Genomic DNA, 27,061 nt, shown 5'->3' on the forward strand with positions numbered 1-27,061 from the left:
GGGCGGTGCACTCCCCCCGCTCCCCCTTCCTCCGTCAGTGGCTCCCTCCCCACTTCAGAACTGAGTTTAGGGCCCTAGAAGATCTCACATGAGCAAACTGAAATTCAGGCAGTCTGGGGGACCCACTGACTTGCTGACTAGTTGTGCTAGATATATATGCTACCTCCAGGATTAGAGGCGCTGCCTTCATGGGCAACCTTTAGCCATCTGTTTGGCTATTGTGGGGAACAGGATGCTGGACTAGACGAGTCCTTCATCGGAACCTGCAGGGTGCTTCTTGTTTTCTCAACCTGTAAGTAAGAATAGGGTCTCTGAGTGGGTGCAGCCCAAAAGCACACTTAGAGCAGCAGAAGAGAAGATGCTTTGTATATGGGGGTCTAGTTTAATCCCTGGCGTCTCCAAGCATGGGCATAGCCAAGGAGGCAGGCAGCTGTCCCCACTAAATCTATCAAAACCCATCAAAATCCATCAAAATCTGAGGTTCTGCCCTCCCCAACAAAAATCATGGCTACGCCCATGTCTCCCAAGTCCCAAAGGAGTCCTGAAATGCCAGTCAGTGTAGGAGAGCCAGTGGTCTGACTTGGTTGAGGCAGCTTTCAAGCAAGTAAACAGGCACAGGGCACTGTAGTTACAATGCAACTCAATGCCTCTTTACTCATAGGGAAGACCCCACTTCATGCCAGGTTAAGTGTGTACACACTGGGTTGCAGCCTGAGGCTATTCCAGAAGTCCCAGGAAGGACTTGCAGCAGTTTCTTTCGCACTTCTCTTTTGAGTTAAGCATTACTGGCGCGACCAGAGCATGGATCTGTCCAGCGACCCAACGGTCTAAGCCTATGCGTGCATGGGCTGAAATGTTAATAGCATGGGGAGGCAAACTAAGGTCCAGGGGCCAGATCCAGCCCAATCACCTTCTAAATCTGGCCCTCGGACGGTCTGGGAATCAGCATGCTTTTACATGAGTAGAATGTGTCCTTTTATTTAAAATGCATCTCTGGATTATTTGTGGGGCCTGCCTCGTGTTTTTCCAAGAGCAGAATGTGTGCTTTTATTTAAAATGCATCTCTGGGTTATTTGTGAGGCATAGGAATTCGTTCATTATTATTTTTTTCAAAATATTATCTGGCCCCCCCACAAGGGACAGTGGACCGGCCCCCTGCTGAAAAAGTTTGCTGTTCCCTGGCTTTGCACTGTTTGTAACGAAAAATGCCGTCGTTGGATTAATGCCCCAGACGAAAGGCCAGAAGATTTTGTTCCTGCCATTTCCCCTGTTATGTACTGAGTTGAATAGGATCCAAACTGCAGCAGTCTGATTGGTCCTAGAACAATAGGATCCAAAAGGCAGCGACTCTGAGTATATTTCATCCCCCTTGCAGCTGAATGAGCAGGGCAGTGCTGGGGGCACGGTGTTCTCCTCACGATGGCCCTGATTTCTGGTGGGGGTGGTAATAAGAATGAAGTTCGGGTGCCAAGATCGAGGGTGACCTGCTATGGCGATTATTTCTTACTCCGGCCGCCGCCGAGCTGGCCGGTTGTCGTGAGATGGTCCTGCGTGCGGCCACGAGGCGAAAAAGAAGGCGGCGGCGGCACGGGACTGTGGGCAGCCAAGGAGCGTTCACTTCGTAACGGAGCTGGCAAAAACAGACTCTCTGCCGCCGAGCTGCGCGTTCCCTTTAAATCCCTCCCTGCGCCTCTGCCTCGCCCTCGGAACGCGACCATTCTTTCTTTTCCTTTTTTTATGAATGAAAACGCTCCTCGAAAAAAGTATGTAAATCAAGGCCGCCTTGATTGGCTATATTTCCCTGGAGGAAAAAAACATTAGGCACTTCATCGTTGCGAGGAGGCGGGCTTAGAACGCACTGGCTGGGCCGCCACAGCCATTCAGGACCGGGAGGCGTTGCAACATCCGAGCGCCATTGGGTGCGTGGTAGGGTAAACAAGCTGAGACTGACAACCTTTGGCGGGGCCGTGGGCCAATGGGGACGGGGCGGGGCGGGCTCTGGAGGCCGCTCAGGGGCTCCGGCAGCAGCCCGAGGAAGAACCAGGGCTTGTAGTGACTGCACAGCGGCAGCGCGCTAGTTCTATGGCCAGGTGAGGAGGGGCGAAGGCGACGCAGCCTCCGGGGACTGGGGTCGGGATCGGGGCCGGGGGTCCTGAGCGGTGGGGTGCTGGGAGTTGTGGGATCGGCTGGGCGGCCTGAGAAGGAGGCTGGCGGGGGCGCAGGTGTTCGGGGGTGCAAAGTAATGCGGGGGGGGGGGTTGTGTTTGGATAAGCTTGGGGTGCCGTGGCTGAGATGGAGGCAGTGATTCGGTCTGCTGGAGCCTGGGGTAAGCAGTGGGGCTGGATCTCAGGTGCTGGATCTCAGGGAGGGGGCAGCTCTGGGGGCTGCAACAGAGTGCCGGGAGGAGAAGCTACGGCGTAGCCTTTCCAAAGGAAGGCTGCACAGCCGCGCCGCCACAGGCTGCAGCAGGCACTGGCTGGGTCGGGAGGTGGTTGCTGGTGGCGGTGATGTGTTTTTTTGTGAATGTGGGCGATTTTATGAATGGAGCTGGTTTTGTGTGAATGAAGCCTTGAGTGCGGGGGCGGGGGCTGCGTCTCCTCGCGGCGTTCTGCACAGGGCTGTAGGGGTGGGGGCGCCTCTGAAGGCGTTTCGTGAATGGAGCGAGCTGGGAAGTGCGTGCCTTGTTTTTGTGAATGGGGCCCTACGCCGGGGATCTCGTTACACTCTACCTGCTCTTGTTGCTTGCCCTGCCATTCATAAAACTTAAGCCAGATTTGCACACGGGGGAGGGGATGCTAATTGTATTGTTTGGCTTCGTTAAAGGCTTTTCCTAGGGGTACGGGGGGGGGGAGAGGGCAGGCGAATCGCAGCGGCCAGATAGAAAAGCGGATTTAGTACGCGCGACATAATGTTTTTAAAGATGTTGCTTCCAATCGCCGTTTTTGCCAAAAAAAAATTTGCTCTGAATCGACGGGGCAAGTTCGGAATGGAAGATATTTGTGTCCGCGGTGATATTTAGGAGCAGTTTGCAACAGTTGGCCAGCTAGGCTAGATAAAGAAGTTCATAACCGATCTCGCTACCACCACCTTTCTTTCGTCTCTCTCTCCCCCCGCCGCCAACCCCATGTTATGAAACGCACTTACTCAAGTTTTTTTTTTTTAAGACCACAGATTCTGTATTTTTGAGAGGAGTTCGTAGAAAATACTGCTTTTAAAATACTGCTTCTTTTAAACAGGCCATAAACCTCTCTTGTGTTTAAACTTCACGGTGAATTTACTTAAGGGGTGACTGAAAACTGCCCTTTGCTTAGCAGATTTCTTGAAGATATACTGGCTGTTCAATAGCAGCAAAAGTTGCATCAGCAGAACAAGGGACCGAGCAGTTTTCCATTTCGCGCTGGGTCTTATGCCAGCCTAACATGGATATTTCTTGCAGTGTGTTTTTAAGCTTTCGAGTAAATCATCCGAGATTTCCTTGGCGATCAAAGGTTTAGATCAGCAAAAAAATAAGCTACTTCAAACAATGCTTGAATGGCTACAGTACTAAGCACAGTTTCTGGTAGCATTGAAATCAATGGATCTTTTCGGTTTGCATTGGTTAGGCATAAGTTAAAAGAGCATTGGCTCTCTTTGTAACCTAGAGGAGTTGCATGAGATAATTATCATCTCCAGAAAGCCAAGCTGTTTCACTAACTCCAGTCGACTTTCCTGTGCACTTGTTGCTATTTATATTTTATCTTTCGACCATGTAGGGAGAAAATGTACTCCAAGCCATGTGATCTCTGCCTTATAATCCATGCCGTTCCCTATGTTTGTTCTTAAGCGGTTGTAATTTGCATTTAGTGATGTCACGACTGTTTCCATAGTAACTCTGTGACATCATGGATTAAAGGTTGGGGCTTTGGTGTGTTGATTTAAAAAGAGCAGCAACTTAATGAATGGATATCATAGCAACTAGCTAGAGGGGGGTAATACTATAATTTGTCTTCCTCCCTCCCCCATGTTTAATGTGTGTTAACTAAGCACAAAAGATAATCCTCAAAGCTTGCAGAACATGCTCGTGTGCTGTTAGAGATGGTCTCTTCAGGTGCCTTAAAGGCAGAACATTGTCTGATTCCTCTGTCTTTCTCTTCTCCCTTCCAGCCTGAAATCTGCCAGAACTAGATTCTGAAAACTCTTCTCATCCTGGAATTACTCAATGCTAAAAACGTTCGAGGGAATATTAAAGAATTTGCAAGCACAATGGATGGTTTTTATGATCAGCAGGTCCCTTTCATGGTCCCTGGGGTAGGACTTCATTTTTTTTTAATGTGGTTTTGTTTTCTTATCATGTGATGCCCCCTGCTCCTTTGTACAAAGTTCATGTTGCTTCTGCTCTTTTGTGTTTTTGAACGATTGCCCTTCATAGTTACATTTCTTTGCTTCTACCAGAAACCTTGCACAGATGAATGTCGAGGCAGGCCAGTAAATGACAGAAAAAGGAAGTTTCAGGACACTGACTTGGCTCATGATTCTGAAGGTAGCGAAGAATTGCCTCCTTTTGTTGTTGTTGATGTTTGAAAAAAGCATCTTTGAAACATCACCATTTTAAGCAGCATGTGTAAAAAGCATGTAAGCAGAAAAAAATACTCCATTTTTTGTTCTTATTTTCTTTCAGAATTGTTTCAGGATCTCAGCCAGTTGCAGGAGGCTTGGTTAGCTGAAGGTAAATCCTTCTTGATATCACAATTCTGTGTCCCATTGCGCTTTGATAACCTATTGGCTATGATAATTGGTCGTGCTTGTCATTTCTATGGATCTTTTTTTTCTTTTTTGCTATTTTGTAATGTATGACATTAATATTTATTTTGGCTTGTGAGCTCCTTTGTCTTTAGATAAGGAAATGTAGGGTTTAATTTATTAATTAATTGGTGAAAAAACCTTGTTTTTTCCCTTTCTTTTAGCCCAAGTTCCTGATGATGAACAGTTTGTCCCAGATTTCCAGTCCGATAACTGTAAGTCATTCTCTTGTTCATTTGTCTGCCTGCTGTGAAATCTGTAGTGTCATTGCAAGATGTGTGACAGGTTTTAGTTGCTCCCTTGGTTTTTGCTTCTGTTAATTAAATGTAGCTCCAAAGTGTATTTTTGCAAGTTTTTTGTTGAATCTGTGGATCTTGACGAGAAGGGAGCAGACAGGAGGTGTGGACAGTGACTGTTCTGTTAACGGCACTGCTTTAATTGGCAGATGTAGGATATTTATTTGAGCATCTCTGGGGCTGCCTATTAACCTTGATCTCTGCAGAACCCTTTCAAGCCCCCATGAATACTTCATAATGTAAGAGATATTAAAATCCATTTGACAGCAAGCACAAGAGCACTCTGTCTCTCACCAGCCCTGTGCCTTCCAATTCCCTCAATGACTTTTCTGGCTATTATAGCCGCAGCTATAGCGAAGCTGTGAAGGACAAAGCTTTGCTGGTGAAACTTGAGCAGCTTTAGGGAGCATTCGTCATTGGCAAGCCAGCAGCTCTGAGAAGGCGGCTAGGAAAGCCGTCCCTCTCGCACTGCACCACCCCCAAAACTCTCCCTTACCTGCAGCATCTGAGAGCTCAGCACCTGGGCCTCTGCAGGCAGCAAGCTATTTAGGCACGCATGCTTTCTGCATATTTTTTGACTGTGATTTGGGGGCGTTAGAGGTTAAATAAAAGCAAGATGATGTTCTTAAAAGTGTAAAGTGGAAATGTCACTCCGCATCCACTCAGGGTGTGTGTATGTGTGTGTGTGTAGCTGTTCCGATTGCCACAGAATTTGAAGGGAAGAAAACATAGCCTGCAGTGGAACGGATTCTTGATTCAAACTCTGTCACAGCATGCAGTGGTGTATCTTGTGCTACAGTAAGTGCATGTTAATTATTGCCCTTTGATTACTTTGAAGTAAGTGGGAAGCTTGCCATGAAAGCTTCCTCAGACTGGTTGGTGTGTGTGTGTGTGTGTGTGTGTGTGTGTGTGTGTGTGTGTGTGTGTTTTCTTTCCTCCTCCCTGAGATGAAAGGCAGCCTGGAGTAAGAAATTTTCTCTCTGTGTTGACATTCTAACCCAACCCTTCCAGTTCTCCTGTTCGGAGCAGTATAAACTGCAGCCGGGCTGTGTGGGAGGAGATGTTGTTGGCAGAGGCGCGCTCTCTCTCTCTCTCAGCAAGCTTTTACGGTTCAGGAGCCTGAAGGATTGTGGGGAAAACAAAATGTCTTCTCCAGAGTTCTGGGCCTCCGCAGCAAACCTTTTGTGAGAGGCATTAGGAGTTCTGTTTGGGTTAAGAAGCCTTTTCCTTCTGGCCTGAGCATCCTCTATGTATTCTGTGTTTGTGGTGAGCAGGTCGATGGCAGGAGGGGATTCTCAACGGAAGCTGTTTATATATCAATGAGTTGCTTCCTGCCTGGAATGGATCTAGTAATGCCAAATTTAAATCTTACTGGAACCATGTGTCTGCAGGGGAGACAGGCTTCCCTTCTGACCTGTAGAAGTCTTCCAAGCCACTCAGGCTAGTGAAACCGATTGCCAGGGGTTGGAGAGAGGATTGTGCCCTGTGTATAGCAGAAGGGCTAAATTCTGAGCGAAGGTGAGAAGACATATCGCTAAAACCTGCTAAAGTTCCCAAAGAGCGAGGGGATCTCCAATATGTACTTTTTTTAAAGGTGGAAAGATAATATGGGGCCCAGAATCTGCAAAGTGAAACTCTGTGGCCTTTGAGAGGCTCAGTAATGGAGTTTGCTGTATAGCACCAGAATAGCTGATTGAATAGATGAATAAAGAGAAATGAACAGGGCATCTTTTGCACTTGAGAGGGTTTCTGGAGCTCTTACTTAATATGTCATAGATGGATGTATGATGATTCATGGTTTGCATTATTACTGTGGTTTCTGGCACAGAAATCAACTGCTGCATGAGTAACATGCTAATCCTAAACACCCTTAACTTGAGTTCCGTTTAAAATTGGTGCGACTTGGTGCCAAGTAAATGAGTTTAGAATTGGGGCTGTTCAGGAGACAGTTGGTGCTGTTTTGCCTCAAAATGTTTGCTTGGAATGTGTGGTCTTAGAATTAGGACCAGTCCTATGTATTTTAATTTGGATGGTGGTGGTGGGTTTTCATTTCTTCTTCTGCTTCCTATTATGTAATTACATGAATGTGTTTACTTGAGTACCCTTGTAGGTGGCACTTAGAAAAGCTAATTCTTTTGCAAGGTCTATAAAAAGCACAATATGTCTGCACACATCTCTACCTCTGTTCTGACTCTAGTTCTCTAAGAATGGCACTGTGACAAGCTTTAGGTTAAGGTGCCTGTTTCCTATTACTTGTTGGTCTTACTGTCCTATTTTTATTTTTCTACTATTTCTTCCGCTTTAATGAGGGTCTCTTCCAGATGTTGGGTGACATCCAATGCTGTCTGCACACTTGCGTAATGAGACTTTTGGTTTCTCTTTGGCCCCCCCCCACCCATGTGCTCCCAAAATCTACTCTGAAGGATTGGGGGTTGCAAGGGGGAGGAGAGTAAGGAGAAGCCCCACAGCACAAGAGGATGCCTGCTCACACTACCTTGGATCTCGCCCACTGTGTTTTTCAGACAATTGTTAGCGTTTGTTGAGCAGGCTCCAGATGGCTTTCCTCTATGGTAACGGTTCTGTTTTGGTGAGAGAGATGAATTCCCTTGGCTAGCAAATTACATAAAGGTTAGCTCTCTCCGTGTTTGTGTGTGTCACCTCTGACATCGCCAGTGGACCACTCTCTTCCCTTATCCACACATCCTATACTGTGACAATTTAAAAATGCTTGGGAGGCTGAGCTCTCCCTTTCTGTGCCCAACAAGCATCTTATTGCTATTTGCTATTTCAGGGGTTTCTTATTGCTCATATTTTTTACATTTTAAAATGTGGGCTACTTTGGACAACTGATTGAAAAAGTGAAATGTACAATGAAAAGAACAAAGAAATGAAGAAAACGTCAATGGTTTTTTTAAAGGAAAAGTGAGATATATACATGAATTGTAACTTGCCCAGGGATAATATGATGGAGGTGAGGTTAAACGTAGAGTTAATACATAAAATATTGATTAGAATAAATGATCCTCAACCAAAAAAAGGTGCAGGAACACTTGTGTAGCCTCAACATGGGAACCCAGCCAAGCTGCAACTCTTCCCCACCCCAGCTATAGCCTGCCATTTTGTCAACTTTTTTTCTTCCTTTGGAGCAGTAAGGGTGTATTTTCTCTTGAAGTAGCCTTCGATAACCCTGTGAAGATTAAAAGGGTGAACAGTTACAACCTTCTTCCTGTACGTTCCTGATAATGACTTGAATTATTAAACAGGCAACTACTTCCTGTGGCTAAGGATGGGTTTGTGGATAAAGATAAAGGGGCCGAGGGAGACAATGGTATTTCAGAGAGTTGATAACAGTCTTGAAGAGGGATTGCGGTTCCTAATGTATACACTCGAACTTGCTTTACTTTATGATTTATTGTGCTGCATTTGGACTTGCCTGCTATATTTAAGCTCCATTGTGGGTCTTAAGTTAGCCATCACTAACTTAGCCCTTTGTTGTTGTTTAGTCATGTCCGACTCTTTGTGACCCCATGGACCAGGGCACGCCAGGCACTCCTGTCTTCCACTGCCTCCCATAGTTTGGTCAAACTCATGTTGGTAGCTTCAAGAACACTGTCCAACCAACACGTCCTCTGTCGTCCCCTTCTCCTTGTGCCCTCCATCTTTCCCAACATCAGGGTCTTTTCCAGGGAGTCTTCTCTTCTCATGAGGTGGCCAAAGGATCTGTCCTTCCAGTGAGCACTCAGGGTTGATTTCCTTCAGAATGCATAGGTTTGATCTTCCTGCAGTCCATGGGACTCTCAAGAGTCTCCTTCAGCGCCATAATAACTTAACCTTATCTTCTATGAATGGGTACTGGCCATGATGGCTTCATACTACCTCCAGTGTCAAAGAGGCAATATGTCTCTGAATACCAGTTGCTGGGAATCACAAGTGGCGGAGAGGGCTGCTGTGCTCAAAGCTCCCATCGTTTTCTGTGCATTTTGCGAAAGGGAATTTCATCAGCGCAGTTTCTGAGCTCTGGGTGCAGTACTGCGCTGAAGATTTCAGATTAAAACTGCAGAGTGGAAGGAAAGGAGGACCTTTTTCTGCCTCCCCACTTCTAACTACTCTCTGAAGACTGGAGAAGAGACCCTCTTAAGAATATTAGGGTGGGTGGGCAGGGGAAGGACTAGACCATGTGAAGAATGAACATAATGTTTTAGCAATTCATTCATTTTCAGCTTTGTATTCTTGTTATAAAAAAGCACGCCTAGACATTCCGTTGTTGTGCCCTTAACCTAGGTGTAAGATGCCCTTTAGCTCCTAGCTTTCATATCTCAGATTCTAACACTGGCTGTCCTGTGTCCTGCTTGCAGGGCTTCCCATAGGCGTCTTCTGGTTAGCCACTCTGAGAACAGGATACTGGACTAGATGGGGCTTTGGCCTGATCCAGTGGTGCTCTTTGCATCTTCTTAACTCCCATTGTTTTCAATGGTTCTACTCTTAAATCAGAATTCAAGCTGTTGCTCCAGTTAATGACTTTATTTACAAGGTGGCTTACACAAAATCAACACAGTGAAACCTAAGACGAGAGTGAGATGCAACAAAAAACAAATACAGATTATTTTTGGTAAACTGATCTGGATCAGTGTACACCTGCTTAAGGAATGACATACACTTAGGGCAACACCAGCTTGGCATTTGAGCCTTAATCGCCTTGCCTCTTGTCTTTGCAGAACGGATGAGGTCAGAGATCAAGGGGCAAGTTTTTGTATCCTTTTGTATGGGGAATAACATTTAACTTTCGTTCAGAGTCGGCTCATTGAAATTACTGAATGTATGTTTGCCATGGCCATTAATTTTAATGGGACTACTCTGAGTAAAAATCTGTATAATGCTACTCAAAGTGTATACTTCATAGGAAGCAGTTCCCTTCTTAAGCAACTTTCAGTTCTCTTGAAAATATTGTTGGTCTCTCAACAATGATCTCTGAGTTGTGACAACATAGCTAAAGAAAGTGCCTAGATTTCTGCTGATCAACTCCCATCTCTTTCATCATGAAGTATTTTTAACCACTTCAGTTGGGGTCAATTCACATGAAAGACTATTTTGATAATACACTAGTGCCAAGAATGGGTAGAGAATGTTGAAAACTCAGAATTATGCTTCCTGCACTTCACTTTTTCCTTGGTGAAAGCATACAGGTGCATTACTGTGTGTGTGTGTGTGTGTGTGTGTGTGTGTGTGTGTGAGAGAGAGAGAGAGAGAGAGAGAGAGAATTTGAAGAAATTGGGCAATTGTTTTCTGGTTTGCATCACATCTATTTGTAGACACCTTTTATGGGTCAGAAAAAGGGGAAAGAAGAGCAGAGTTCAGAGATAAGTTCAAAATTGCATGAAAAGCCTTGAAGCATAGAGACTTTGTCCCTTGCCCCTTGATCTCTGACCTCGTCAGTTCTGCAAAGACAAGAGGCAAGGAGATTAAGGCTCAAATGCCAGGCTGGTGTTGATCTGAGTGTACGTCATTCCTTGAGCAGGTGTACACTGATCCAGATCAATTGGCTTTCCATACCCACAAAGCCACACTGTTACCAAGCAACCTGTTTGTGTGTACAAGTTGCTTAGGAGTTGGGAGCAAGCCGCTTCAGTGTGGAAACCAGGTAATGATGGCTGCACATAAGGTCATGGGCAGGTGGTTGGTATCATGCAAGCAAAGATACATCCCTGCATAGAGTCTTGAATAGATATCACCAGCTTTCTAACTGCAGTGTGAGGATTTGAGCACAATGCAGTATTGGCAAAGAGTTTGCGGCCGCATACCCTGATATAACCCATGCAGGCGCTACAAACAACACTGTGACTTCTGAGAAGTTTCTTTCCGTAGGGAAGTATCCAACGAACACATCCTGTCAGCGCAAGGGTTTCCATTTGTGCAACATAGCTTTCACCCCCCTGTACACCCCCAAAATCTGTTCTAGAGGTTTCCCAAGCCCTCCAGAACAGATTTGGGAATGGCGCAGGGTATGCGCAGGGGGAGGAGGGGGGAAGTTCCATTGCGCAAGCGGAAATCCTATGCGCTGACGGGACACGTTAGTTGGCTACTGCCCAAACAGATTAGATAATTTGCCTCCTTCGGGCCACAGGCTCATTTTTTGACTCTAGTTCTGTTTTTCCAGCTTATGGATGTGTGTTTCCTCCTCTGAAAAGTGTGCGAGTCATCAGACTCATGGTGAAAATGCATATTTCAGCACAGGCCTCCATCAGGAAAATCACATGGTGCAGCTTTTGCTGCACTGTTCTGCTTGAGAGTGTGGATGGGGAATTTCATTCTCATCACCCGCCCCTCAAAAGGATTCCCAGCAACTAGAAAGAAAGCAAATCCAAGGAGAGGAGTATCAGGCCAAACATTCTCCTTGATGTGCTAGATTTCTATATGCAGGGAGATGTCAGGGGGAGACATGCATTCCAACACGTGATCCCGCAAAGAATCTCTAAAGCGGTGCAGTCTAGCAGCACCACATGACTCTGCTGATGGTGTATTCCAGGTCATTCTATTTGCAAAGTTAGAGCTAAGGCAGTAGGAGAGAGAGTGACTAATTTTGAAATTTGGACATTCAGGATCAAATGGGACACCTGTCTTCTAAACATCTTTCACCCTCTGAAAGCTTACCTCTTTAAACTGGCAAACTGTACCATGATAACTCCTGGTGAAAGCAGTATTGTGGTGTCTCTGCTATGGCATCTGTGAATGGGGTAGAGAGCTCCGCTGGCACAAAGCTCTTTGCATGCAAGTTCCTGGCTGATTTCTTGGTGCTGGTTCAGCATCTATTGTCCTGCTTCACTGCCAGTGCACAGATAAACAAGGCAAAAGCCCTTGGCGCCTCCCACCCCAAGCAGCGCTGCATTCCTGACTTCCTCTCTACCTTGGCGTGTTGAGACATAACCTATAGTTGTGCTGCTTGCTTCTTTCTTTCTAGGTTCTAATTATAGTTAATGTATTAGAACAGGGAAATGAGAATGTGTGCTTTCTCTGAGGCAGACGCACAACACACACACACATAAATATCTGCCTTTGAGGCACTGAGCTCTTCCTCTGAGTGCTGGCATAGGTGTCAGCACCCAAGGAAGGCACTTTAGGGATGGGCTGCTTCTCTTGTTGCCTGGTAAGGCTTCAGAGGCTGCCGTTGCTAGTACAGTGGTACCTCAGGCTATAGACGCTTCAGGTTACAGACTCCGCTAACCCAGAAATAGTACCTCAGGTTAAGAACTTTGCTTCAGGATGAGAACAGAAATCACACAGTGGTGGCAGCAGGAGGCCCCATTATCTAAAGTGGTACCTCAGGTTAAGAACGGGATCTTCAGAATGAATTAAGTTCTTAACCCAAGGTACCACTGTACAGTAATGGATTAATATTTAGTGGTTAGGAGGGGTGTGCGGGGGGGGGGGAGAGAGATAGTACCTTGGTTTTCAAACAGCTTATTTCATGAGCAACTTGGAACTCACAGCAATAGGTTCCGGAATAGGTGTTCTGGTTTGCGATCTTTGCCTCGGAAACCGCTCCTTGGTTTCCGAGCGTTTTGGAAGTCGAATAGATGCATTCCGTTTGAAATCCAAGGTACCACTGCATTAAAAGTTTGATTCGCTTTGGAGGTTTTTAGGTGGAGGTGGTGTTTTGTTACCTTTTCCCCTTTGGCTGCTCAGAAGCAGCATAATGCATGTCTGTCACTTGCTTGATCAGGATTTCCAGACCTGTCTCAAATGTGCATCTTCAGTGCGGATGCTGCCTGCCTTACTTTGTTTGATGGAATGCACACTTGGATAAGTGACCCAGTGGGCACCTTGCTGTGGATTGGAGGGGGGGCAGCATCCCATTGAAAACTTGGCAGTTCCAGTAGGCAACGTCTGCACTTGAACCTGTGTCTGATTTTATCCAGCAGCCCTTTTAAATTGCAACAGTGCTTTTGCTTTCATGGATGGAAGCGGGGAAAGGGAGCTTGTGGTCATCCAGATATTGTTGTGAGGAGGGACTTCTTTTAGATAAGCAGGATTTCCCTTCATACTACAGAGGCCTCTTCAGTTTGTGAGGACTCCTTCCAACCCTACCCCCATCTCCCTTGTTTGCATCCAGAGTTTCCATGCAGGAGACATCCGATGGGGTGGGATGAAAGTGATTTTTCAAGCTGAAATATTGTGTGGGTGGGACATCAAAAACCAGCCTGTACAGGCAAGTCTTGGCTGGTCTCCTAAAAGAGTTCATATGGGCAAATATCTGTGAGCCTGTGCAGTGAGGGAGTTGGCAGAGGGATGTGCTATTGTACTTTGTTATCCTCTGTCCTGGGAAAGGTGGTATCAGACTTAAAGAAACCAAGCCATGTTTTGAGGTTCAGCACTGCCCACCTTCCTAGGAGCAGGGCGTTTGGTGTAGTATCATCTGGCTGTCCAGATGAATGATGGACTCCATCTTCCATCAGCTCCAGACAGCATGGTCAATGGCTGGCAATGTTGGGAGTTGGAGTCCAATGACATCTGGAGGGCCATAGGTTCCCCACCTCTGCCATAAATGGTGGGAGGACTCCTGGAGAGAGAGGGGCCAGGTTGAAACCAAAAACGGGGGCTGTCTCCAGAAGCTAATGTGAGAGCCCATGTTACTTGCATAGGATGTTACATGTCTTAAGCAACATGTTACAGCTTCCAAATATCCTTCAAGAGCTGCCCCTTCTTGAACTCAGTAAGAAAGTGCTTTTTCCCCTAAATTGTAGGTGTTTCTTTTTATTTGGCATTATACTAGCAACATTTTTTGTCTTTCCTCCTCCGGGACCCCTATTTGCTGCCTTTTTTCCTTTTGTGAGCAGTTTTTGAGCAATTTGCACCATTTTCACAATGCTGTAGTCCTCAAGAAATGCTATTTTTCCTACACTGGGGATAATTAGCCCCTCTCTTAATCCTCCCCATTAATGCAGGGGCTACAGTAGCTGCTAATAGATGGAGCTGAGAGTGAGGGCACTGTTAGCATCAAGAGGAAATATTCTGTCCACTGGCAGGCAGCCGTTGTTTTGAAGGGAAAAAGTTGATTTTACAAATTATTTTTACTCCCCACCCCCACCCCGGCCAAAGGGCATTTCCGGACCTCACCACAAGTGGGGTTGCACAATCATTTGCAATGAACTCTTTGCAGAGGCTGACTCCCTCCTAGCTATGCAGGCTGTTTCTGCAGTGTTTGAATTCCTTACATAAACGTTGCCCGCAGCACAAGCTTCTCTGTGCAGGACAGCTGGTCTCTGTTATGATCTTAAGTGTCATTTCCCTTCCCCTGATTGGTAGCGCTCAGCTGTGGGGAGAGAGAGGGGTTTTTTTTGTGAATGGATGGAGTATTCCAAATTGGTTGTGAATGGAGGGTGGTGCCTGCTTGCAGATTCTCTCCCCCTCCCTCAACCTTCTTCTTCAATGAATAACTAAGCCCCATTGTGCTGCTGGCAGAAAAACAACCGCTCAAACAACACAGAGACTGTTGGAAAGAAACATGCTTGTGACTGACAGCTGGAACACCTCCAAAGTGAGTTTCCTGCTGTTTGCTGCTCAGCAAGGCCATGCCTATTAGGAAGTGGGGGGTGGGAGAGGACAGAGAGCAAATTATAGGGAGTGGGGGGACGGGGACACATTAACACTTGAAATGCCAGAATGAAAATGTATGAGAAATGCAGCTGCTGGTTTTTTTTTAACTAAAAACAAAAACACCAGAGTTTAATGAAATGAGTTGTACTCTTGACTTTTTTGTGTAGCCTTTTTGCTGTAGCCTTTTCAAACAAGCAAAACCTTATCCCTAAAAAAAAAAGGCAGCTCAATCCAAGGCACTCTTGGCTCTTCTCTTTTGCCCTCCCGTAGAAAGAAGGATTTGAACAGGTCCAGGGCTTAGCACTAAATGTTCCCTCCCAGATGTGTCCCAACTGCCCCAAAGGAGTGGATGTCTCTGCCCATCTCTGGGAGGCTTTGACAGCACATAGAATGCAGGGAACTGCTAATTGGCGGTGATGGCTGGAAGCTGTCAGACCCAGGCTATCCTCTCTCACGGGCAATGGCTGTGTGCTTAGCCTTTGTGGAGATAATACTCCACTTCCGACTAAGCCAAGCTGTTCTGTTCTGTCACTATTTAGGTACAGAACTCTGACGCACTTGCCTTCTCCTAGAACGTCTTCTTTTAGAAATTAATTAGGCTAAGCATATATTAGTTGGTTTAAAAATTATATATAGTAGAAGAACTCTCTGCTGTGGCTTGAGGGCCACTGCCAGCCTTCCCTTCATTTTGAGTTCAGCATTTTGGCATTTTAGAGGGCCTGGGTCCTTTGAACTGTTCCCCTCCCTCCCCAGTTTATATACCTTCTGGAGACCCCTTGCTCTTTCTAACTCTAATCTGAAATCTGCTTCCAAAATGCAAAGTGGCAGAATGTGTGCAAGTTGGAATGCATCCTCTTTGGTGATTGCAGAAGGAGAATAGGGTTTGACTTCCATTTCCCTTTGGAGGATTATTGACTGGTCTAGCCAGGGCAACGTGCAATCTCCCAGCAACTATCCAGTGTGCTCCAAACTGGTCTATGTTTTTCTTGATGCCCCCACAAAGCATGGGAGAAGGGCCACAGCTCAGTGGAAGAGCCCAAGCTTCCAAGACCTAGCATCTTCAGGTAGAGCTGGGACAAAACCCTGGTCTGAAACCCTGCAGTGCCACGACCAGTCTGCTAGATGGACAAATGGCCTGATTCCATATAAGGCAGCTTCCAATGTCCCTTATGCTTCATCTGGAGTGAGATATTTTCTTGTGATGGAAAACCAGGTTTGGTCTCCTTCAGAATACATTCATCCAGATGCTGGAACAAATAACCTGCCATTCTGGGCTTTGTGTTTTCTGCAGCATTGCAGTGAGTAAGCCCCTGCTGTTATCCCTCTGCAGGGGTGGGGAGGAGTATGCTGTAAAAGGCAAGTTCCTCTAGTAGGACAATTATCTGTGGAGTAAAAGGATGGCAGCCAATTAGACCGACAGCTTCCACCAGAACTAATACTAGGGAAGCCAGTGCCTGGAAAACGTGGTGGTGCAATATGGTGTAACAGTAGAAATTGTATTGGGTGACATTAAGGAATGAGGCTCTAACCTGCAGATCTCAAGTGTAGCATAGTGATTGAAAGGCACCGGGGAAACTAGATGGAATAATGGAAATTATAATAGAAGCTCTTAAACAGACACTACTGGCGACTAATGACACTTCTTATGTTAACAGGAGTAGAATGGTAGCTGGTCCACCAGGGTAATTTTGGTATTTCTATATAGAATAGATGATGAGGGGTGGGGTGGTTCCTTCCCCTACCCCATCCCTAAATATCATGGCACCTTTTGCAACAATATTAGAGGCAATGGCCAAATCTTAGAACTCTAGGATATAACACTTCCTTCTGTTATTTGGGGCTCAGGCAGTCAGGCCAAAAGCTTCCAAGGGCTTTCCCCCCTGCTGTTGAGATACGTTTTGCTACAAGCTTTAAAGATCTTGCCAGTTTGGCAGTACATTCCTATATGAGGAGGAGCATGCTGCCGCAGTTGCCCAGATGAACAGATGATGACAGAAGTGATTCTGATGGCACATAATCTTGCTGAAACAGGAATCTGGGACATTCTACACAATTCTATCTTAAACCTAGGAAAGACCCATTCTAGCTGAGATTAGGGTGTGTGCTTCGTGCCTGTTGGTTAAAAGCTTCCTGTGAAGAAACTACATTCGTGCAGCTTTTGCACAAGTTTGGTACTGCCTTGTGTAGTAACATGGAATGCAAATAATGCTGTCAACATGATGTTCTGCGTGCTTCAGAGATGAGAATGTACCTCTTAAAATGAGGGATCTGATGAAAAGACCAACTTAGCCAATGACCAAATGCAGACATTTGTTGGATTCAGCACTGTGTATTTTTAGAACCAGTTAAGCTGAGAGTTGCTGTGACCCTTGTTGAGGCGAGGTGTTTTTTCTAACAAGGTCGTTCCCTGCTTTGTAATTTATCACCCGGCATTGGCATAGCTGCAGCCCTTGCATCCTCGGAAGTGGACTTCTGTTGCCAAGTCTTGTTTAGGCAGTATAGCGATGTGAAGGATGCATCCCTCTCAAAGGGACATTGGAATGCTAGGAGAGCAAGATTGAACGATCCAATTACAAGCCTAGTTCCCTTATTTCTCTCCATGGAAGCTCAGGACAGGTACTTGCCCAAATTAGCCACATCCCTTGACATTTTTCGATAGCATTTATTTTTGTTGTGTTGGCATAAAATGAGGTGGAAGACACAGAGGAGTTGTGTTGCACTCAGAGTGATCCTAGAAATCCTTATGTGTGAGACAAGAACAGTTGGTGTGATATGCAAGTAGTGGAACTCATTGGTGTGGAATCATTTCTGCCTTACAGCTCTGTATTTCAACCACAATGTTTTTCTCAAGCTGTATTCCATAGAGGTTTAGTGGAGTTCCATAAAATGCAGCTTGTGTACCATTAACCATATTTCCCTGCAATACACAGCTTGCAGCCAAGGGCTGAGTTTGTTTCAGAGGCACCTGAGGACATGCCCTAGGCCTAGAATATGCCCCAGAATTCCCTGCAACATGCATGATTACTGCTGGAAAGGAAGGATGGTTAAACACCATGGTTCTAATAGAATCCTATTCAAGATGTAGAAATCTGCCCATGCTTATGGTACCAAACATGTACCACCATGTTCTCAGTTCCTCTGCATATACAATCTGGTATCCTGAGTTCTCCTCATGTTCTGTTCATGCTATCTTGGAATATGCCAGAAAGTGGAGGTTTGGTCCTTGGGAATGAGAAGTTGTAAAAGCCATGCAGAAACAAGTGTTCTGTGACAATTACCACCCCCACGTTCTCATTCATACCCTCCTTTTCCCCACCCTAAAATGCTCTTGCTGCTGCCAGCAGTTAATCTTTTGCTGCTGTGATGCAATGCCTGCTGTATCCAAGTCTAGCAATGGGGATTTCTGCCATTCGCACAGCCTCCGTAGTTCTGACACATTGCTATGGAAGTCTAAATGTGCACCTCTCCAAAGACAAGTAACTCTCCTTAAGGCAAGGAGAGAGCTGTGCATGCATGCTCATCACTGTGTAGTGCTGTGACACTAGTATGCACAACTTTAGCTCTGGGGCAGTGAGCAATGTCTGGTTGCATGTTTTTGGTTATTCCAATCCATGGGAATATGGTTAAGTGCTAAATTACATGATTGATTGATTTGTTTTTCTTCCACTTTTAATTTTTATTCAGTGGTACTTCATGGACCGCCCCCAGCTAAGATCAAGAGGGAACTCCACAGCCCTTCTTCTGAGCTGTCTACCTGTAGCCACGAACAGGTGCTCTGTGCTAATTATGGAGAAAAGTGCCTCTACAACTATTGGTAGGTTGGATGAATGGTGCACAGCTTAAGATGTTTTTGGATGGCTTGGGGAAGCATGGAACCTGAACTGGGTTCAGTTACAATTTGCCTCAGTTATGCTGATAAAAACATTAAGAACCACTTAGTTGGGAGCTGAGCTTGGTAGGCAAAGTTGGGACCATCAGGAAAACAGAAACCAACTTAGATTTGCATTCCATTTCTAGGAAACCAAATACATGCCCATGTTGTAGTGCTAGTTATTACTCAGTAGTCAGATGATTTGACTAATGGGCAGAAAGTTTAGACTCCACTCTTCAAATCCTTCTTGTGGTTAACCACATCCCTTGGCAGTAGGTCACACATCCAAAGAGCATGATATGTGCTGGTGTGCATGGTACCTGTGATCTTCTAAACTTAAGATATTCAGGTAGCTTCTTTAACTATAAAGCAAATGACAGTCTTAACATTTACTGCTATTGGGGCTGAGTTACACCAGGCCCTTTCTCGTGTATCAAAAATCTTCAAATAGCAGTGGGGAGGGACACATAGTAGATTGCTTGTGTCTTATCCATACATGCAATCTCTCTGAAGCAGACATGCATGGCTTTTGCACACAAGTGTACAATAGGTATATACTCCATCTTACACTCATGTAGGCGGGAAAGCCACATTTGAAGCAGCCTGTGGGCATGATTGTGTGTTGATGAGTGACAGGCTTATGTGCCATTCAGATCGCATCAAATTCTTGTTGGTTATCACAAATGGGGGAATAGAAAGCTCTCCCCCCCCCCATGTTTTTCAATGCAATGAGTTTGTTCCTGAAATAATGGTGATTTTTTTTTTATAAGAAAAACCAACAACAATTGGAAGCTACAGTTATCTCCGAGAAAATTGTGAGCGAAGTGTTTTTGAAATGAGCCCTATGACTCAGCCTGTTTTGTCGCTTGCCTGAAGTACAAAGATTCCCTTGAGGCTGTGAACAACCTCAACTGTTACTTCCTGACAACCATGAAATGCAAACAAGCCAGAGCTGTCAAGTGCAGCCAGCAGAAGCTGTGGAAATGGCTGCTGCCCATATTTATTATGGCCCTCTCTGTCTTCTGTTCACACAGTGCCTACGACAGGAAGCCCCCTGCTGCATTCAAGCCATTAACTCCGCCTGCCACCCCAGCCTCACCTGCGCTCCAGAGCACCTCCCTTCCACCCCCGCCTCTGCCAGCAACACCTGTCCAAACTCCTGCCCATGCCCCCAGCACAGGCCCTCTGCAGGCAGCGCCCCCTCCACCTGTCCCTCATGCCCTTCAGGAACCAAGGCAGCAAACCTTCGCTGTTCCCCGGCCGCCTCAGCAACCTATTCAGATGCCAAAGATGATGCCTGAAAACCAGTATCCAACAGAACACAGGTAAAGAGAGAAAAGTACATTGGTTCTTTCTGTTTTTTAAAAATCTGCATTCAAGGGCATTTTTTTTTAATGGAGCTAAAATATAAACTTGGCAGCATTGCTAGTGCACACAGATTGGCACACTGAGGTGCTGTGTGTCATTCTTGAGTGCTGTCGGGCGATTCTGAGGGACAAAGTCTTGTTCTTATTGCAAGAAGGCATGCAGCTATATCCTGAAGTCGCTGAGGAATGCCATGTTTGATTATTTGAAGTCAGGGGAAGATGTTCAATTTGGAATTGAGGCAGAAGTTCACGACTTCAGAACTATGACTCATAGCTGAATTTACTTCCCTGGTATCTAAGGAATGTGGCTTTCTGGCAGGCAGCATCCCACTTTCTGGTCCTGCCATCCCAGGCACATTGTATGCTGGATGGATGCTAAATTAGGGTTGCCATATTTCAAAAAGTAAAAACCAGGACACTCCAAAAGTTGCCCTTGCTAAATTTAATAACTGCCGGCACTTTGAATCTTACCATTTTAATATTGGGTACTTGGGTCCCTTTCAATTGCCTTCCTCCTCTTCTGATGCAGCCTTTTCCACTCTTCTTCTCATTTGCCTTGGGAGAAAATGGCTTGGCTTCTTCCCTTTCAGGAGTAACCTACTCCTACAAGAGACCATTGTTTCAGCTTTACAGAATACGAATTCATCAACAGTCAGGCCTGTCTTTCAAACTGGAACACACTATTTCATTTATTATTAAAGATTTATGTCCTGTGCTCTGATAAAATGGAAATGGAAATACAATTTAAATAGATAAATAGATAAAACTGAAATAGATTCAATTCTTATCTTATAATAGTTTCTCAGGGGCTTATTTATCCTGCTTGTATTCACAGTGGCATTTGCCATCAATGAAACCCTCATGTGCTTGGTTGGTTTTGTTTTTCCATAAAGTTCTCTAATCTCCTTTTCCTTTCCTGGTGATTCATTGATCCACAAGACAAAACAGTGCCCTGGTTCACACAACACGCTAAGCCAAACCTTGGTTTAGCAAGACAGTGTGGGCTCCGGGAGAGGCCATTTTGCTGCTCTGCCACACTGCACAAAGCCAAAGTTTGGCTTAGCATGTCATCTGAACTAGGACTTGTGGTTGAGCCCTTTCTTCACTAAACACAAAAGGTGCTTCCCTGTCCTGTATTTTACGATTGCTCTCTGTGCTGTGGTTTAACTGATTTAGTATATCTGCCAAAAAGATAAATCTCCCTCATTCTGAGCCTGCATTGATATTTGCATTTCCATTGATCTTTAGAGCTATCACTGTTTTCCAATTGCCAGCTCCCTGTGGTGAATGACTCCCATTAGATTTAACAGAAATTTGTGCACTTGATATTGTGCAGTCTATGTCTCCTGTTTTCATTCTGTGGCTTGCCTGATACTTCAGCCTTCCCATCTTTACTAGAATCCTTTTTCTCTCACAATTGGGATTGGTGACCTTGTGTAATTACTGCAAACTCCTTTGACACTTGCCCAAATTTTATTCCAACTGCTTACATCTCTCTTGAGACACATCCCAGTTCCCCAAGTGTTGAGCAGAAGGCTAGGATCCTAAGACCACAGGCACCCCAAGTAATGGGATTTCACAACTAGAGCTGAGGATAGCTTCTGTTTGGGTTCTTTGTTTTGCTGTTCTACTACTCTGCCTTTTTGGCCACTGTAGATGTTCCAGATTTGCACAGGGCGAGCTTTTAAAAGTGCCGTGAATTATTTGCATGGATGCAAACCTTTGCAAATGGGCCATGAAACAACCAGCATTTGGCAAGGAGGCAATTCTTAGAAATGCAATCAGCCCATGTGTATGTAGCTCATCTGTGCACGTCTTCCCCATAAAAAAGATAGAAAATATTGGGTAGGGGACCAATGTGCAATGAGCTCTTAAAGCTGGAGCAGGTGGGGGGTGGGGAGGACTTGAAGGTCGGTATGCAAAGCTACTCAAATCTGTTTTGTGCAGAATGCCGTGAGAAATGCTCTGCTAATCTACACAAGAGATGAAACCATAGGAACATAAATCAACATTAAAGCTTCAAAAGATGAGCTTACCTCCAGAGAGAGATCTGTGCTCATCTGTCTCTGTGACCCTATCTCCACCTCATTTCTTTCTTTTTCTTTCTTTTTTAAAAAGCAGCTTCTCTCTATCACCAGCATCTAAAATTGCTTTTTAGACCCCCAGGCCCTGAGCTCCCAATGACCTTAAAGCTATGCTAGGGACACTCTGCACAGTCCCATCTGGAAGTCCCTCTTCCTGCAGAGGCCATACCAGCACAGCTCTAGAGTTACATTCTGGAAGGTTAGAAGGAGGTGGATCGGAAGTTGAGTAATCTGGGCCTGTCAGCTGCAGAGGATCATGTTACAAAGCCAAATGGAGCCTGTGCGCCTCTGGGTGCTTGGGAAAGGAATTGATTGATAGCAATCGCCTTTCAAAGTGTGAAGATGCCTCAGCAGAGCGGAGGGAAGGGAGAGGGCGGGCCTTGCTTGCCAGCCTCTCAGACTTCAGAAGGAGGACTCAAGGGGCTTCTCCCCTTCTGCAGCTTGCTTAATCCTTTTAGGGGCTCACCCAGACACATCTAATTTGGGAGATATAGAGCTATTTCAGGTGCCCATCATCCAGATGTCCAGGTTCTCTCCCCCCGCCCCCCGCAAGCATAAATAACTGATAGGGAGATGTGTCTATTTTTATTTATTTATTTATTTATTTTTAGATTATTTTTTTATACCGCTTTATATTTTTAAGAAAAATCACAGTGGTTTACTGCATATTAAATCAATAAAACAATCTGAAGAAAGTCAAATATAGAGTATACAGTCAAAGCAACAGAACAGGAAACTAAAATATTATCTTAAAGATTTCAAAATAAAACATCACAAAGGAGCTCCACTACAGAATACGTACAGTGGTACCTCGGGTTACAGAGGCTTCAGGTTACAGACTCCACAAACCCAGAAATAGTACCTCGGTTTAAGAACTTTGCTTCAGGATGAGAACAGAAATCGTGCGGCGGCAGCGGGAGGCCCCATTAGCTAAAGTGGTACCTCAGGTTAAGAACAGTTTCAGGTTAAGAACAGACCTCCAGAACGAATTAAGTTCTTAACCCAAGGTACCACTGTATTTAACATCTCCAGCTGTTTTTAGACTCCAGTTCCCATCATCCCTGACCACTGGTCCTGATAGCTAGGGATGATGGGAACTGTAGTCCAAAAACAGCTAGAGATCCAAGTTTGGGAAACCCTGGTCTACACAGTCCCCACAGCTGGTTCCTGTGAATAATGGAGGCATCCATGGAAAATGGTCCTGCCTATTTCAAGTCATTTCCCATCCTTTTAAGAATCCAACCAAGAATCTGGTCCACTCCAGGAAGCTAAGCTAACATCTGGACATGCACTTAAGAGTAATTTCTTCCTAAATGACTCTTTTCCTTTTATCTCCAAACCCTTTTCAAGACACTGAAAAGCCCCCGGGCCAGAGTGGCATTCTGTCAATAGGTGTTCTGTTAAGATCTTAGATCTGAGGATGAGTGTTGCTGCTCTCCTGCCAGGGCTCTGTTTTCTTGAGCCTCTGTGTGTTCCATATAGCCTCAAAGCATTTCAGAAAGCACACACATTTTCTCCTGCATGGAGAGTTAAAGGCTTTAATCCCTCGCCTTATAGACAGATTAGCAGCCACTTTGCATTCATAGATTGCTGAGTGGATTCAAAATTACATAACCACTTGTTTGCTTTACTAAAACGTAGCCATAGTGAAATAGTCCTGTTCCTGTTCTTTGGCAAAGGGCAAGCTGCTTCTTCCTCTCACTGGAGATGGTCTTGCCCAGTTGATGGTCTAGCTTGATCAGTTCTAAGGCTGCTCCATCGTGATGTTGTCCCCCAGGGCTGTCATATATTATGTCAGGTGTGGGGCAAGTAAAATGACTGGGCAAAGGGAGTTTGCAGGTGCTGCTGATTGGTAGCAGCTACACAGCCCATGGTGCAGTGTTTTGCAAGTGCTGCCAATCTGCATGCAAAGCTGAGCAGATACCTCTGTCTCTAGCACTTCCTCTGGGGGCACATCCTCAAGTGCCATAACAGCTATTCTCCAGCAGCACGTTGGTCAGCCTGCAGCTCCCTTTGCGGCAGAATTCCTTTTCAGAGCACTTGTTATCCCACAAAATGATCCAGATGTTGGCTCCTTGCATGCAGCCAGGGCACTATGCCTCCAGTTTGGTCATACTATCACAGACACCCCAATTGGGGTTCCACCCCTTCATAACAGATGGTTGTTGCTATATTGGACAGGACTCTTGGTGTTAAATATGGATTTCTGTAAGCTACGTATGGTGGGCTGTTGAAGAAATGATTCTGCATCTGAAATGAAAGTTCAGCATCAGAACTGCTCCATTTTCAGGGGAGTGAAGCCTGGAGGAAGGTTGTAGAATGGGGGTTGCCAAGGCACTGCTCTCTAGATGTTATAGCTCCCAACACCATTGGCCATATTGGCTGGGGCTGATGGGATGGGAGTTGTGGTCTACAGCATCTGGAGGTACCACATTGGCTGTCCTGCTGTAGTGGGTCTGGAGTGTGTTAACTGTGATTATAACTCTCTCCCTCTTTCTCTCCCTCTCCCTCATATTTCAACCAAGGTTTCAGAGACAGATGTCTGAACCTTGCCACCCATATCCTCAGCCAGGACTTTCTGGGGACAATCGCCCTGTCTACCACAGGCAGATGTCGGAGCCTATTGTTCCAGCAGCTGCCCATCCTCCTCAGGGATTCAAGCAGGAATACCACGACCCGCTCTATGATCACGGGGTCCCAGGCATTCCAGGGCCCCCAAGGCATGGGTTCCAGTCTCCAATGGGAATCAAGCAAGAGCCCCGGGACTACTGCATTGATTCAGGTGAGTCAATTCACTTGAATCCCTCTTAGCCACATGCAAAGGCTGGCTTGTTCCCACTGCATCTCATCAAGCACATAAAGTAGCCTCAGTGAACAGTAGTCGCTTTGTAGCCCAGGAATGGGGGACGCTGTGGCTTTCCAGATGTTGTTGGACTTCCGTCTTCCACCATCCCTGACCATTGGCCTTGCTAGCTGGGGCTGATGGGAGCTGGAGTCCCACAACACCTGGAGAACCACAGGTTCCTTATCCTGGCACAGCCAGTGGTCCAATCTTCAGGCAGTCCTTGGAGTATGGAATAAATTCTGTTGTGCTTGTTGGATCACCCAACAGTTTGGAGAATACATCCTTCCTTGGCAACAATGCAGGCACCAGTGAGCCCTTGCATGGTTATGAGAGATGTCTCACCTACAGTATGCATTTGTTCTAGACCCGTGGTTCTCAACTTGTGGGTCCCCAGATGTTGTTGGACTACAACTCCCATCACCCCTGAGCTCTGGCCTTGCTAGCTAGGGGTGATGGGAGTTGTAGTTCAACAACATCTGGGGACCCACAGGTTGAGAAAGGCTGTTCTGGACATTCCACCAGGCTCCTCCCATGTTAGTTTTCTAAAACCCCACCCCTTTTTTACTGTTCCTTTAAAGCTCCACTGTTTTCTTCACATTCTAGCAAAGGGAGAGGGTGGAGCAGCTGTCTACTGTGGCAGCGTTTAACCTATTTAGAATGTTAGATTATCTCTTTCTGGCTTTGGGGGGGGGGAACAAATGTTAAAATCAGACATTCAACAGATGTAGCAGAGAAACTAAGCTTCCATAATCTGAAAGGCATTACTGGTGCGGGAAGTGGAGCAGGGAAGAGAAGGCAGCTTTTCACCTTTCTCTGCAGCAGCTCTTTGTCTTCCCATCTTCTCTCTGGCAGCTCTAGCGTTAAGCAACCGGCTCCATGGAACAGCTATGAACCTGCAGCTGAGCACTCACCTTGGGACATGCAGGGGGGAAAGGAGGAGGGGGTGCCTGATCACTTTAGATTGTGCAGCTGCTGTTGGTGCAGGGCCCACTACATATCTGCAAATCGCCTTAGGCCTAAAAATACTGTGACCTCTTGGAGGCAGGGTGGAACAGATGGGGAAAGATCTAAAGTTAAAGGCTTCCCCCCCCCCTCTTTCCCTGCTTCTCACGTGCTATCGGAGGGAATGCAAAATATTAAGCTTGACTTTTTCAGTGTGTCCAACCTCTCCTGCAGGTTCATTAAGTTATTTTCTCACATGCTCTTGGAAAGGCTTTGCCTTCTCGGGAGAGACAGCTGCAGCAGCAAAGGGGATTGCATTACAGCTTCCAGGAACAATATGATGTACCTGATTTTTCAAGGGATCGTATTATTGCCCACAAATTCAGGTCATCTCCTATTTAGGTGTTGATTCATCTTGTCTCTTGATGCCAAATCCCAGTAGGTTAAAAAAAAAGGTAGATGGCAGAAGAGTAGAAATAGTTTGCATCTGAAGTCCGGCCTCTCAGATGAGGGGAAATTCATGGAAGGGGCTGTAGCTGAGCGGCAAAGCACCTGCTGTGTGTGCAAAGGTCATGGGTTCAATCCCTGCCATCTTCAGTTAAAAGAGTCAGTTGCAAGTGATGGGGAATGGCCTCTACCTCAGATTCTGGAGAGCCACTAGCAGGGAGTGTAGATGGGACTGGACCGTATGCTCAGGTTTCTCTTCCATCACTACTTTGACTTGCTGATGTGGGTTAAGTTGAAAGATCAGACCTTCAAAAATTATATACTTGTTTTTGGATAACCACATTGCCCAGTCTTCCACTTCAGAGATTGTTTCCGGACCACCATTTGTGTCACAAATTACCTATGTATTACCTTTGTGTCACAAATTACCTATGTTTACCTATGTAGTCTGTGTGCCAACCTTAAAACCATGTACAACTGTATTGGGGAACCTGTCGCTCTCCAGATGTCATTGGACTCCCAGCTTCCATTGGCCCCAGCCAGCATGTCCCAACCATCAGGTATTATGGGAGTTGCACTCCAGCAATGTCTGGAGGGCTCCAGGTTTCCCATCCATGAATCACTTTAGCCTATAGGATCTTGGCACACAGAAATGCGGATCTTGCTATGCATCTACAGTCGATTGTTGGGGCCAGGCAAAACGTGCATCACCACATGGCTGGATTCTACAGATAACCAGGGTCTCCACTTGGTGAGTTTTGCAGCAGCCTCTGTGGCACAGACTGTTATCAGAATCCAGCCACGGAGAATTTTCACAGAACCTCCTTCTGTTTGTGGGG

General features: G+C 45.8%; 1 protein-coding gene across 1 annotated transcript in view; it reads left to right on the forward strand.

Moving 5' to 3' along the window:
* Positions 1 to 1,961: 1,961 nt before the first annotated feature.
* The window catches only part of ETV5 (ETS variant transcription factor 5), a 41,193-nt gene continuing 16,093 nt past the window's right edge, over positions 1,962 to 27,061 (forward strand). The window contains exons 1-8 of the mRNA XM_083616309.1: positions 1,962 to 2,090; positions 4,144 to 4,287; positions 4,432 to 4,519; positions 4,658 to 4,705; positions 4,944 to 4,994; positions 18,351 to 18,480; positions 19,572 to 19,862; positions 24,514 to 24,770. Of these exons, the coding sequence (XP_083472435.1) occupies positions 4,243 to 4,287; positions 4,432 to 4,519; positions 4,658 to 4,705; positions 4,944 to 4,994; positions 18,351 to 18,480; positions 19,572 to 19,862; positions 24,514 to 24,770 (910 nt within the window). The 5' untranslated portion in view covers positions 1,962 to 2,090; positions 4,144 to 4,242. The remainder of the gene's footprint in view (positions 2,091 to 4,143; positions 4,288 to 4,431; positions 4,520 to 4,657; positions 4,706 to 4,943; positions 4,995 to 18,350; positions 18,481 to 19,571; positions 19,863 to 24,513; positions 24,771 to 27,061) is intronic.

Source organism: Podarcis filfolensis (assembly GCF_964270895.1).
Source record: "Podarcis filfolensis genome assembly, chromosome: 5".
Taxonomy (NCBI): domain Eukaryota; kingdom Metazoa; phylum Chordata; class Lepidosauria; order Squamata; family Lacertidae; genus Podarcis; species Podarcis filfolensis.